Genomic DNA, 12,897 nt, shown 5'->3' on the forward strand with positions numbered 1-12,897 from the left:
GAATTTGTAGATAATTGGCTGTTAGCCAGCATGCCAGCTTAGTGGAGTCTGCCACTAGCACAATCAGTGTAGTCAGCTCAGCTATCCCCATTGAGACCGTGTCTGTGCCTCGACCTAGGTTGGTCAATACTAAACATGGTGGTGTTCGCCTTAGCAATCTCACTAGAATAAAGACCTCCTCCATTCCTGACATTATTGAAAGAGATTGTGATATCTCACATCTCAAAATAGGGCTACTTAATGTGAGATCCCTCACTTCCAAAGCAGTTATAGTCAATGAACTAATCACTGATCATAATCTTGATGTGATTGGCCTGACTGAAACATGGCTTAAGCCTGATGAATTTACTTCGTTAAATGAGGCCTCACCTCCTTGTTACACTAGTGACCATATCCCCCACGCATCCCGCAAAAGGCAGAGGTGTTGCTAATATTTACGATAGCAAATTTCAATTTACAAAAAAAAAAACTGACGTTTTCGTCTTTTGAGCTGCTAGTCATGAAATCTATGCAGCCTACTCAATCACGTTTTATAGCTACTGTTTACAGGCCTCCTGGGCCATATACAGCATTCCTCACTGAGTTCCTATCGGAGCTTGTAGTCATAGCAGATAATTTTCTAATTTTTGGTGACTAATATTCACATGGAAAAATCCACAGACCCACTCCAAAAGGCTTTCGGAGCCATCATCAACTCAGTGGGATTTGTCCAATATGTCTCCGGACCTACTCACTGCCACAGTCATACTCTGGACCTAGTTTTGTCCCATGGAATAAATGTTGTGGATCTAAATGTTTTACCTCATAATCCTGGACTATCTGTCCACCATTTTATTATGTTTGCAATCGCAACAAATAATCTGCTCAGACCCCAACCAAGGATCATCAAAAGCCGTGCTATAAATTCTCAGACAACCCAAAGATTCCTTGATGCCCTTCCAGACTCCCTCTGCCTACCCAAGGACGTCAGAGGACAAAAATCAGTTAACCACCTAACTGAGGAACTCAATTTAATCTTGCGCAATACCCTAGATGCAGTCGCACCCCTAAAAACATTTGTCATAAGAAACTAGCTCCCTGGTATAGAGAAAATACCCGAGCTCTGAAGCACGCTTCCAGAAAATTGGAACGGAAATGGCGCCACACCAAACTGGAAGTCTTCCGACTAGCTTGGAAAGACAGTAGCGTGCAGTATCGAAGAGCCCTCAGTGCTGCTTAATCATCCTATTTTTCCAACTTAATTGAGGAAAATAAGAACAATCCGAAATGTATTTTTGATACTGTCGCAAAGCTAACTAAAAATCAGCATTCCCCAGGACAGGATGGCTTTCACTTCAGCAGTAATAAATTCATGAACTTCTTTGAGGAAAAGATCATGATCATTAGAAAGCAAATTACGGACWCCTCTTTAAATCTGCGTATTCCTCCAAAGCTCAGTTGTCCTGAGTCTGCACAACTCTGCCAGGAACAAGGATCAAGAGAGACACTCAAGTGTTTTAGTACTTTATCTCTTCACACAATGATGAAAATAATTAGGGCCTCTAAACCTTCAAGTTACATACTGGACCCTATTCCAACTAAACTACTGAAAGAGCTGCTTCCTGTGCTTGGCCCTCCTATGTTGAACATAATAAATGGCTCTCTATCCACCAGATGTGTACCAAACTCACTAAAAGTGGCAGTAATAAAGCCTCTCTTGAAAAAGCCAAACCTTGACCCAGAAAATATAAAAAACTATCGGCCTATATCGAATCTTCCATTCCTCTCAAACATTTTAGAAAAAGCTGTTGCGCAGCAACTCACTGCCTTCCTGAAGACAAACAATGTATACGAAATGCTTCAGTCTGGTTTTAGACCCCATCATAGCACTGAGACTGCACTTGTGAAGGTGGTAAATTACCTTTTAATGGCGTCAGACCGAGGCTCTGCATCTCTCCTCGTGCTCCTAGACCTTAGTGCTGCTTTTGACACCATCGATCACCACATTCTTTTGGAGAGATTGGAAACCCAAATTGGTCTACACGGACAAGTTCTGGCCTGGTTTAGATCTGATCTGTCAGAAAGATATCAGTTTGTCTCTGAATGGTTTGTCCTCTGACAAATCAACTGTAAATGTCGGTGTTCCTCACGGTTCCGTTTTAGGACCACTATTGTTTTCACTATATATTTTACCTCTTGGGGATGTCATTCGAAAACATAATGCTATGCGGATGACACACAGCTGTACATTTCAATGAAACATGGTGAAGCCACAAAATTGCCCTCGCTGGAAGCCTGTGTTTCAGACATATGTAAGTGGATGGCTGCAAATTTTCTAATTTTAAACTCGGACAAAACAGATATGCTTGTTCTAGGTCCCAAGAAACAAAGAGATCTTCTGTTGAATCTGACAATTAATCTTGATGGTTGTACAGTCGTCTCAAATAAAACTGTGAAGGACCTCAGCGTTACTCTGGACCCTGATCTCAATTTTGACGAACATATCAAGACTGTTTCAACCATCACTCATTCATATATCTTTATGTACATATTCTTTATCCCTTTACACTTGTGTGTGTATAAGGTAGTAGTTGTGGAATTGTTAGGTTAGATTACTCGTTGGTTATTACTGCATTGTCGGAAACTAGAAGCACAAGCTATTCGCTACACTCGCATTAACATCTGCTAACCATGTGTATGTGACAAATAAAATTTGATTTGATTAAGGACAGCTTTTTTCCATTTACGTAACATTGCAAAAATCTGAAATTCTCTGTCCAAAAATGATGCAGAAAAATGTATCCATGCTTTTGTCACTTCTAGGTTAGACTACTGCAATGCTCTACTTTCCGGCTTCCCGAATAAAGCACAAAATAAACTTCAGTTAGTGCTAAATACGGCTGCTAGAATCCTGACTAGAACCCCCAAAAATGTATCATATTACTCCAGTGCTAGCCTCTCTACACTGGCTTCCTGCTAAGGCTAGGGCTGATTTCAAGGTTTTACTGCAGACCTACAAAGCATTAGATGGGCTTGCTCCTACCCATCTTTCCGATTTGGTCCTGCCGTACATACCTACACGGATGCTATGGTCACAAGACGCAGGCCTCCTAATTGTCCCTAGAATTTTTCAGCAAACAGCTGGAGGCAGGGCTTTCTCCTATAGAGCTCCATTTTTATGGAATGGTCTGCCTACCCATGTGAGAGACGCAGACTCGGTCTCAAGCTTTAAGTCTTTACTGAAGACTCATCTCTTCAGTAGGTCCTATGCTTGAGTGTAGTCTGGCCCAGGAGTGTGAAGGTGAATGGAAAGGCACTGGAGCAACGTACCGCCCTTGCTGTCTCTTCCTGGCCGATTCCCCTCTCTCTACTGGGATTCTCTGCCTCTAACCCTATTACAGGGGCTGAGTCACTGGCTTACTGGTGCTCTTCCATGCCGTCCCTAGGAGGGGTGCGTCACTTGAGTGGGTTGAGTCACTGACGTGGTCTTCCTGTCTTGGGTTGTGCCGTGGCAGAGATCTTTGTGGGCTATACTCGGCCTTGTCTCAGGATGGTAAGTTGGTGTTTGAAGATATCCCTCTAGTGGTGTGGGGGCTGTGCTTTGTCAAAGTGGGTGGGGTTATATCCTGCCTGTRTGGCCCTGTCCGGGGGTATCATCGGATGGGGCCACAGTGTCTCCTGACCCCTCCTGTCTCAGCCTCCACTATTTATGCTGCAGTAGTTTGTGTGTCGGGGGCCTAGAGTCAGTCTGTTATATCTGAATTATTTCTCCTGTCTTATCCGGTGACCTGTATGAATTTAAGTATGCTCTCTTTCTCTCTTTCGGAGGACCTGAGCCCTAAGACCATGCCTCAGGACTACCTGGCATGATGACTCCTTGTTGTCCCCAGTCCACCTGGCCGTGCTGCTGCTCCAGTTTCAACRYRTCTGCCTGCGGCTATGGAACCTTGACCTGTTCACTGTGATTATTATTATTTGACCATGATGGTCATTTATGAACATTTAAACATCTTGCCCATGTTCTGTTATAATCTCCACCCGGCACAGCCAGAAGAGGACTGGCCACCCCTCATAGCCTCGTTCCTTTCTAGGTTTCTTCCTAGCTTTTGGCCTTTTTAGGGAGTTTTTCCTAGCCACCGTGCTTCTACACCTGCATTGCTTGCTGTTTGGGGTTTTAGGCTGGGTTTCTGTACAGCACTTTGATATATCAGCTGATGTAAGAAAGGCTATATAAATACACTGCTCAAAAAAATAAAGGGAACACTTAAACAACACAATGTAACTCCAAGTCAATCACACTTCTGTGAAATCAAACTGTCCCTTGGAAGCAACACTGATTGACAATAAATTTCACATGCTGTTGTGCAAATGGAATAGACAAAAGGTGGAATTATAGGCAATTAGCAAGCACCCCAATAAAGGAGTGGTTCTGCAGGTGGTGCCACAGACCACTTCTCAGTTCCTATGCTTCCTGGCTGATGTTTGGTCACTTTTGAATGCTGGCGGTGCTTTCACTCTAGTGGTAGCATGAGACGGAGTCTACAACCCACACAAGTGGCTCAGGTAGTGCAGCTCATCCAGGATGGCACATCAATGCGAGCTGTGGCAAGAAGGTTTGCTGTGTCTGTCAGCGTAGTGTCCAGAGCATGGAGGCGCTACCAGGAGACAGGCCAGTACATCAGGAGACGTGGAGGAGGCCGTAGGAGGGCAACAACCCAGCAGCAGGACCGCTACCTCCGCCTTTGTGCAAGGAAGAGCAGCTGGAGCACTGCCAGAGCCCTGCAAAATGACCTCCAGCAAGCCACAAATGTGCATGTGTCTGCTCAAACGGTCAGAAAACAGACTCCATGAGGGTGGTATGAGGGCCCGACGTCCCCAGGTGGGGGTTGTGCTTACAGCCCAACACCGTGAGGACGTTTGGCATTTGCCAGAGAACACCAAGATTGGCAAATTCGCCACTGGCGCCCTGTGCTCTTCACAGATGAAAGCAGGTTTCACACTGAGCACATGAGCACATGTGACAGACGTGACAGAGTCTGGAGACGCCGTGGAGAACGTTCTGCTGCCTGCAACATCCTCCAGCATGACCGGTTTGGCTGGGTCAGTCATGGTGTGGGGTGGCATTTCTTTGGGGGCCGCACAGCCCTCCATGGGCTCGCCAGAGGTAGCCTGACTGCCATTAGGTACCGAGATGAGATCCTCAGACCCCTTGTGAGACCATATGCTGGTGCGGTTGGCCCTGGGTTCCTCCTAATGCAAGACAATGCTAGACCTCATGTGGCTGGAGTGTGTCAGCAGTTCCTGCAAGAGGAAGGCATTGATGCTATGGACTGGCCCGCCCGTTCCCAGACCTGAATCAATTGAGCACATCGATGTCTCGCTCCATCCACCAACGCCACGTTGCAACCACAGACTGTCCAGGAGTTGGCGGTGCTTTAGTCCAGGTCTGGGAGGAGATCCCTCAGGAGACCATCCGCCACCTCATCAGGAGCATGCAGGCGTTGTAGGGAGGTCATACAGGCACGTGGAGGCCACACACACTACTGAGCCTCATTTTGACTTGTTCTAAGGACATTCAATCAAAGTTGGACTAGCCTGTAGTGTGGTTTTTCCACTTTAATTTTGAGTGTGACTCCAATCCAACTCCTGGGTTTGATAAATTTGATTTCCATTGATAATTTGTGTGATTTTGTTGTCAGCACATTCAACTATGTAAAGAAAAAAGTATTTAAGAAGAATATTTCATTCATTCAGATCTAGGATGTGTTATTTTAGTGTTCCCTTTATTTTTTTGAGCAGTGTACATTTGATTTGATGGCTGATCTCGGGCTCCGGGGTGGTAGCTGTGGGGTTATAGGGGCGAGACAGGGCATCCGGCGTGACATTCTTGGACCCCGGCTGGTAGGAGAGGGAAAAGTTGAACCGGGTAAACAGCAGGGCCCATCTCGCCTGCCTGGAGATGAGGCGCTTGGCAGTGCGGAGATAATCCAGGTTTTTGTGGTCCGTCCAGACAATGAACAGATGTTCTGCCCCTTCGAGCCAGTACCTCCATTCCTCCAATGCCATCTTCACCGCGAGAAGCTCCCGATTCCTCACATCGTAATTCCTCTCCGTGGCGGTGAGGCGGTGGGAGAAGGCGGCACAGGGATGCAGCCTAAGGTCCAGTGCAGAACGTTGGGACTGAACAGCCCCCACTTCGACATCCGAAGCGTCGGCCTCCACCACCACTGATGGGAAGGGTCCGGATGAAGCAGGATTGGAGCCGTGGTGAAGCCGTGTTTAAGGTCCCGGAACGCCCGGTCCGAGACCGCGGACCACGTGAATGGAACCTTGGTAGAGGTGAGGGCAGACGGGGGAGGCCAGGGTGCTGTAACCCTGGATAAAAGCAGCAATAAAAGTTGGCAAACCCCAGGAAGCATTGCAGCTGCACCATGGACGTAGACTGAGGCCAATCCCCCACCACCTTCACTTTCTCGGGATCCATCTTGACCGGATGTTATCGAAACATTCCGCTAGCGGAACCCCTAGCCATAAAAAGGTTATTAACAAGTGACATCAATAAGGGATCATAGCTTTCACCTGGATTCACCTGGTCAGTCTGTCATGAAAAGCAGGTGTTCCTAATGTTTTATACACTCAGTGTGTGTGGGTGCAGGTATGGGGTTGTGTGGGCTAACTATCGAGTTTCCAGACTCATTCTTTAATGAGAAAATGAGATACGAAAAGTGATGAGGAAATGGGAGAGGTGTTGTACGGAGGAGAGTAACTGTTCTTACCTTCTACTACAGCCAGCGGGATGTGGAGATTGTCCGTCTGACTGTTGAGGCAGCACTGGGTAGAGTAGAACGTTGACGGGACAACCCCACGGTTGGCGGCGGCAACCACCTGTTCCTCYAGGTCCTGCCACACGGCAGCTAGGTCCCGGTCAAACTCCTGGTCCAAGGACACATGGGTGGCAGCCTGCTTCTCACCTGATCAATAACCAATATCACAAGAAATAAATTGATCAATCAATCAGGTCATTATGGATCAAACAAGCACTATCCAGTACAACATAGACTTCTGCCTGGGAAATTCAATATATTAATAACACAACTTCACAAGGACATTGTGGATCAAAACAATTAGTGTGAGTGGGTTGGTGCAAAAGGGATACATACACTACCCTCCGTATGCATTTGGACAGTGAAGCTAAAATATTCAATTTGGCTCAATACTGCAGCATTTTGGAATTGAATGGTGAATAACGTATTGTGTCAAAAAAATGCTAATCTCCCCTGTTATTGGTAATGGTGATAGGTTATCGTGTTGTTGAAGCCTCTAATCTTCATTATCAGGATTAATTTCGAAGTGTTCAGAAATATCTTATCTACTCAACTACTAAAGTCATCATTCACCATTCTGTTTCTATTGGGCAAAACATAACAACCAAAACAAATCTATTCAACTAGTGTGTAGTCACAAGCTTGATGTAGTCATTGCGTGCTAGGAATATGGGACCAAATACTAAACGTTTTAAAGTAGTCATACACCAAGAGATGAAGATGAACCAAAACCCGATCGCGAAATAATGCTTTTTGGGGCATTCATTGATGGAAATACCAGCTGATGTAAATACATTTGAAGGGTCATGCTCATCTGTCTATGGGTTCATTTGAATAATTTCGTAGAATTAAATTGGTGTTAAATTCATTAAATCACACACAGCATACAGATGGAGCCTTTTAGCAGAAAATCTGTCAGGCAGCACTTTTATAAGCCAATCATTGCGCAACAATTCTAAATGCAATGTTATACAAAAAAATATTTTTGGGGTTACCATTAAAAATAGCTAATATTAAAATTTCTCAACTGGTAATTGAAGCACGATTCCCATTCGCCATTCAAATGCATAGGCAACGGAAGGCAGGGTTCATCAATGCATCACACACCACTTTGCAATGAGCTGGAGGCAGTATTGATTTTGAAAACATATAGCTACTTAATTATTTGAAACCTGAATGTCTTACTACATACGAGGCATGTTTTGCCTCGCTACAAAGCAGCCCAGGCAAAAACCCGACCATATGGAGGCCATTACTGAAACCCGTAGCCTATTTCTCTCCTGTTCTATTGGTTTTCAACTTTCTTTCCTTGTCTAGTAGCCAAATGCACATTCGCGTGTAGCCTACTGCCTTGAGCGCATTGCTGTGCTAATAATGTTAAGAAATAATAATTGATCAACATTAAGCGAAACGTTTTAGTTCACATTTTATTATGTATCCTAGTGGTTGTATTAATTTGTGATCTATCGTCCCAGAACTGTCCCAGAGTCTGTTTGGGCTATTTATTTCTCAAGAAGCTGACCAACATAATGTCAACTTTTGTACTACGGGAGATAGTAGATTGACATAGGCTCATAGGTGGCCTTTCTATAAGGTTAGGGGAAGCTAAGCTTTCCCTAAGTAAATTTAATTAAATTGCCAAATGAGTCTACTCACCTAATTAGCCTACCTAATTAACCCACTCCTGTCCATACAGAAAGAAATAAAATCCTTCCAAATAGGCTACTAAAGCATGATTTGGCCACAGAGGATCATTAAATAAGTTGGAGTGTTTTAAATCGTAATCCCTAAAGTCAGAAGGAAAGGCATAGTGTGCTGCAAATACCAAATAGATGATTGTTGAGTTGAGACTGTCAGTGAAATATAGAGAAGACCAACCAGCCAGGCATATCCCAATATTTAAAAATTAAATCGTGGGAAAACATTGTTTGTAAAGTGTGCTGTAAAGAGAAGACAATGAATAGAATGATCAGCCATATCCCCAGTGTAAATTAAAAGTGCTGCAGTCCAAATGTCTAGTGCCACATTTCATAACGGAAACCCTGACACACACACACAGAGAGACGACGACACACACACACAATGGCGCGCACCCGCCCACGGCACGCACCCTTTCCACAACGCGCACCCACACACACACCGACCGACGGCACACCGACACGCGCACACCGACGACGACACACACAAACGACATGCGCACACACACCGACGACACGCGCACACACACACCGACGACACGCACACACACACCGACGGACACGCACACACAACCGACGCACGCACACGACACGCACACACAATGGCGCGCACCGCCCACGGCACGCACCCTTTCCACAACGCGCACCCACACACACCGACCGACGGCACACCGACACGCGCACACCGACGACGACACACACAAACGACATGCGCACACACACCGACGACACGCGCACACACACACCGACGACGCCACACACACACCGACGACACGCACACACACACCGCGACACGCACCACACACCGACCCCCCCCCCCCCCCCGCAACCACTGACGACGCGCACGGGAACTTTGAACATTTCTACAAAGTGCAGTCGCAAAGCACTATGATGAAACTGGCTCTCATGAGGACCACTACAGGAAGGGAAGACCCAGAGTTACCTCTGCTGCAGAGGATAAGTTCATTAGTTAACTGCACCTCAGAAATTGCAGCCCAAATAAATGCTTTACAGAGTTCAAGTAACAGACACATCTCAACATCAACTGTTCAGAGGAAACAGCGTGAATCAGGCCTTCATGGTCGAATTGCTGAAAGGAAACTAATACTAAAAGGACACCAATAAGAAGAAGAGACTTCCTTGTACGAAGAAACTCGAGCAATGGACATTAGACCGGTGGAAATCTGTCCTTTGGTCTGATGAGTCAATTTTTGGTTCCAATTGCCGTGTCTTTGTGAGACGCAGAGTAGGTGAACAGATGATCCTCGAATGTGTGGTTCCCACCGTGAAGCATGGAGGAGGTGGTGTGATGGTGCTTTTCTGATGACACTGTCAGGGGATTTATTTAGAATTCAAGGCACACTTAACCAGCATGGCTACCACAGCATTATGCAGCGATTCACCATCCCATCTGGTTTGCATTTAGTGGGACTATCATTTGTTTTTCAACAGGACAATGACCTAAAACACACCTCCAGGCTGTGTAAGGGCTATTTGACAAAGGAGAGTGATGGAGTGCTGCATCAGATGACCTGGCCTCCACAATCACCCGACCTCAGCCAAATTGAGATGGTTTGGGATGAGTTGGACCGCAGAATGAAGGAAAAAAAGCGAACAAGTGCTCAGCATATGTGGGAACTCCTTCAAGAATGTTGGAAAAACATTCCATGTGAAGCTGGTTGAGAGAATGACAAGTGTGCAACGCTGTCATCAAGGCAAAGGGTGGCTACTTTGAACGACCTTTGTTTAACATATATATATACACATACACACACACAGTTATTTAGCAGCTTTAAATATGTGACTGGGGAGCAATGCTTGGCGGTGAAATTTGTGTGTGTCAGTCTTACCCTCTGCCAGGCGGCGTTCGTGGCCAAAGTAGACCCTGGTAGCAGAGCTGTTGATGCAGGGTAGGGGCAGCTGGGGTAGTGCCACCTCACACACCCCTGGCACATTCTGGAGGAACAGGTAGAGTAAGAACATACTGTTAACACACACTGAAGCCGAACATCACACACACACTAAAATATAGCCTGTGCAAGACTCACTATCGGACTCTGCATGCTGAGTTAGTGTTATAATAATCAGACTTAAAATTGGGTTCAGCTCGCACACACAGCTTCCTCACTGGCCATAGTGGAGGGTAAGAACACGCGCGCGCACACACACACACACACCAGCTTCCTCACTGGCCATAGTGGAGGGTAAGAACACGTGCGCGCACAACACACCACAGCTTCCTCACTGGCCATAGTGGAGGGTAAGAACACGCGCGCGCGCGCACACACACAGCTTCCTCACTGGCCATAGTGGAGGGTAAGAACACGTGCGCGCACACACACACACACAGCTTCCTCACTGGCCATAGTGGAGGGTAAGAACACGCGGCGCGCGCGCACACACAACACAGCTTCCTCACTGGCCATAGTGGAGGGTAAAGAACACGCGCGCACACACACACAAATGCACAAGCACTGACTCATCCAGACAAAGCTCAGCACATTTCCGATTCCTAAAAGCACACACTAGAAGTCTACTAGAAGCAACTTATTTTAATAACCAAACTCTGTTAAATGACATCGAGATTCTGGGGCTGACGCATAGGCTTCAAGTACTTTGATGTATTAATCAGAGAGCAGTACTAATATAACAGGTTTGTGAAGGACCAGTTCTGTAGTGTGTGTGTGTGTGTGTCCACATATTTGAGATGAATTGTCAGATTTCAGGTGAATGTTTCTTCAGAAACAGTGGGACAGAGTGTGACATAACAGTCTATCACGCCAAGGCCTTGTTCATGGGTATAGAGGTACACTCTAAGGAAGGCTCCCTGAGGTTGTATTGCGGTTATGTATAGGTTGTGCTGTCATCTTGTTTTCATGTCTATGAGGAAGGCTCCCTGCAATCAATGTGTTAAGGTTGTTTTAAGGTTGTGATAGGGTTGTATTAACATTGTGAGTGTTACCCTGTAGACGTAGAGGTACTCCCGGAGGAAGGCTCCCTGCTGTGTGGAGGTCTGCTGGCTGTCGTTGGTGAAGATGTGTCTGAAGGCTGAGACAGCGTTCTCTGGTTGGCGCAGCGTAAAGGACTGGCGGCCGATAGTGAAGTTGATATGGTCCTCAGCCAGGGACCAGCCTTTACCCTTATATACCTGCATGGCCTGGCAGTAACACCGCAACGCATGGCGCTTCTACAGCGAGTGAGAGAGAGGTGGCATGTAGGGGGGGACGAAGACAGTGAGGGGGAAAGAGGAGAGAGGGATAGAGAGGGTGGAGAAGAGGGAACGAGGTACAGGTAGAGAGGGAGAGCAAGAAGATGGAACATAAAGAAAGAAAGAAAAGCAAAGCAGAAAATGACAGAACAGATGGGAAAACGAGAGGGAAAGAGAACAATCAGTCAAAAGTTATAAATGGAATGCTCTAACGGTTCTAGAACTTCATTCACATCATGCTGCTCTGAACATAGAAGACTACAAAAGTCTTAAACCTCTCTGACCCACCTAGCTACCTGTAAATCACCAGTCTGTCTCAGATCACCTTGTTCTGTTCATCTGGTGATCAAATGTTTTTTTAAATTAGTAATAAATGTCAGCAAACATGAATAACATTGTTCTGTTTTTAAAAGGCCTGGCTGTGGTTAACACACACACACACACACATGCACAAACACAGGTACGCACAAACACAAATATGCACAAACACAAGTTGTGTTCCACTCACTTGTCCTGCCTTGCTGAAGCGGTGTCCTGCCAGGATCATGTGGAAGGCAAACTTCCTGACCATGGGGTTTCGCATGTTAATGAAGCAGTGGGCTGCCTGCTCCAATAGGAGGGCAGAACACAGATCAGAGTCCTGAGAGCGAGATTGAGACATAGTTAGACAGGTTAGTTAATACCATGGACCTATCACACACACACATTAATTTAACATTTATTTGTACAGAGAGACCTGTTCAAGACAGTGGCAGGCAGCAACATTACAAAAGTTTCACACATACAGTTGAAGTCAGAAGTTCACATACACCTTAGCCAAATACATTTAAACTCAGTATTTCACAATTCCTGACATTTAATCCTAGTAAAAATTCCTTGTCTCAGGTCAGTTAGGATCACCACTTTATTTTAAGAATGTGAAATGTCAGAATAATAGTAGAGAGAATGATTTCTTTCAGCTTTTATTTCTTTCATCACATTCCCAGTGGGTCAGAAGTTTACATACACTCCATTTGTATTTGGTAGCATTGCCTTTAAATTGCTTAACTTGGGTCAAACGTGTCTGGTAGCCTTCCACAAGCTTCCCACAATAAGTTGGGTGAATTRTGGCCCATTCCTCCTGACAGAGCTGGTGTAACTGAGTCAGGTTTGTAGGCCTCCTTGTTCGCACACGCTTTTTCAGTTCTGC

The 12,897-nt window shown here is 45.8% G+C and overlaps 1 protein-coding gene across 1 annotated transcript in view; it reads right to left on the reverse strand.

Annotated features, from left to right (window-relative positions):
* Window positions 1–12,897, reverse strand: part of LOC111975615 (trafficking protein particle complex subunit 8) — a 96,838-nt gene that overhangs the window by 38,560 nt on the left and 45,381 nt on the right. Inside the window, 4 exon segments of the mRNA XM_024004039.2 lie at window positions 6,756–6,950; window positions 10,351–10,456; window positions 11,463–11,687; window positions 12,217–12,348. Coding sequence (XP_023859807.2) covers window positions 6,756–6,950; window positions 10,351–10,456; window positions 11,463–11,687; window positions 12,217–12,348 — 658 coding nt within the window.

The sequence above is a fragment of the Salvelinus sp. IW2-2015 genome, linkage group LG16 (genome assembly GCF_002910315.2).
Source record: "Salvelinus sp. IW2-2015 linkage group LG16, ASM291031v2, whole genome shotgun sequence".
Taxonomy (NCBI): Eukaryota; Metazoa; Chordata; class Actinopteri; order Salmoniformes; family Salmonidae; genus Salvelinus; species Salvelinus sp. IW2-2015.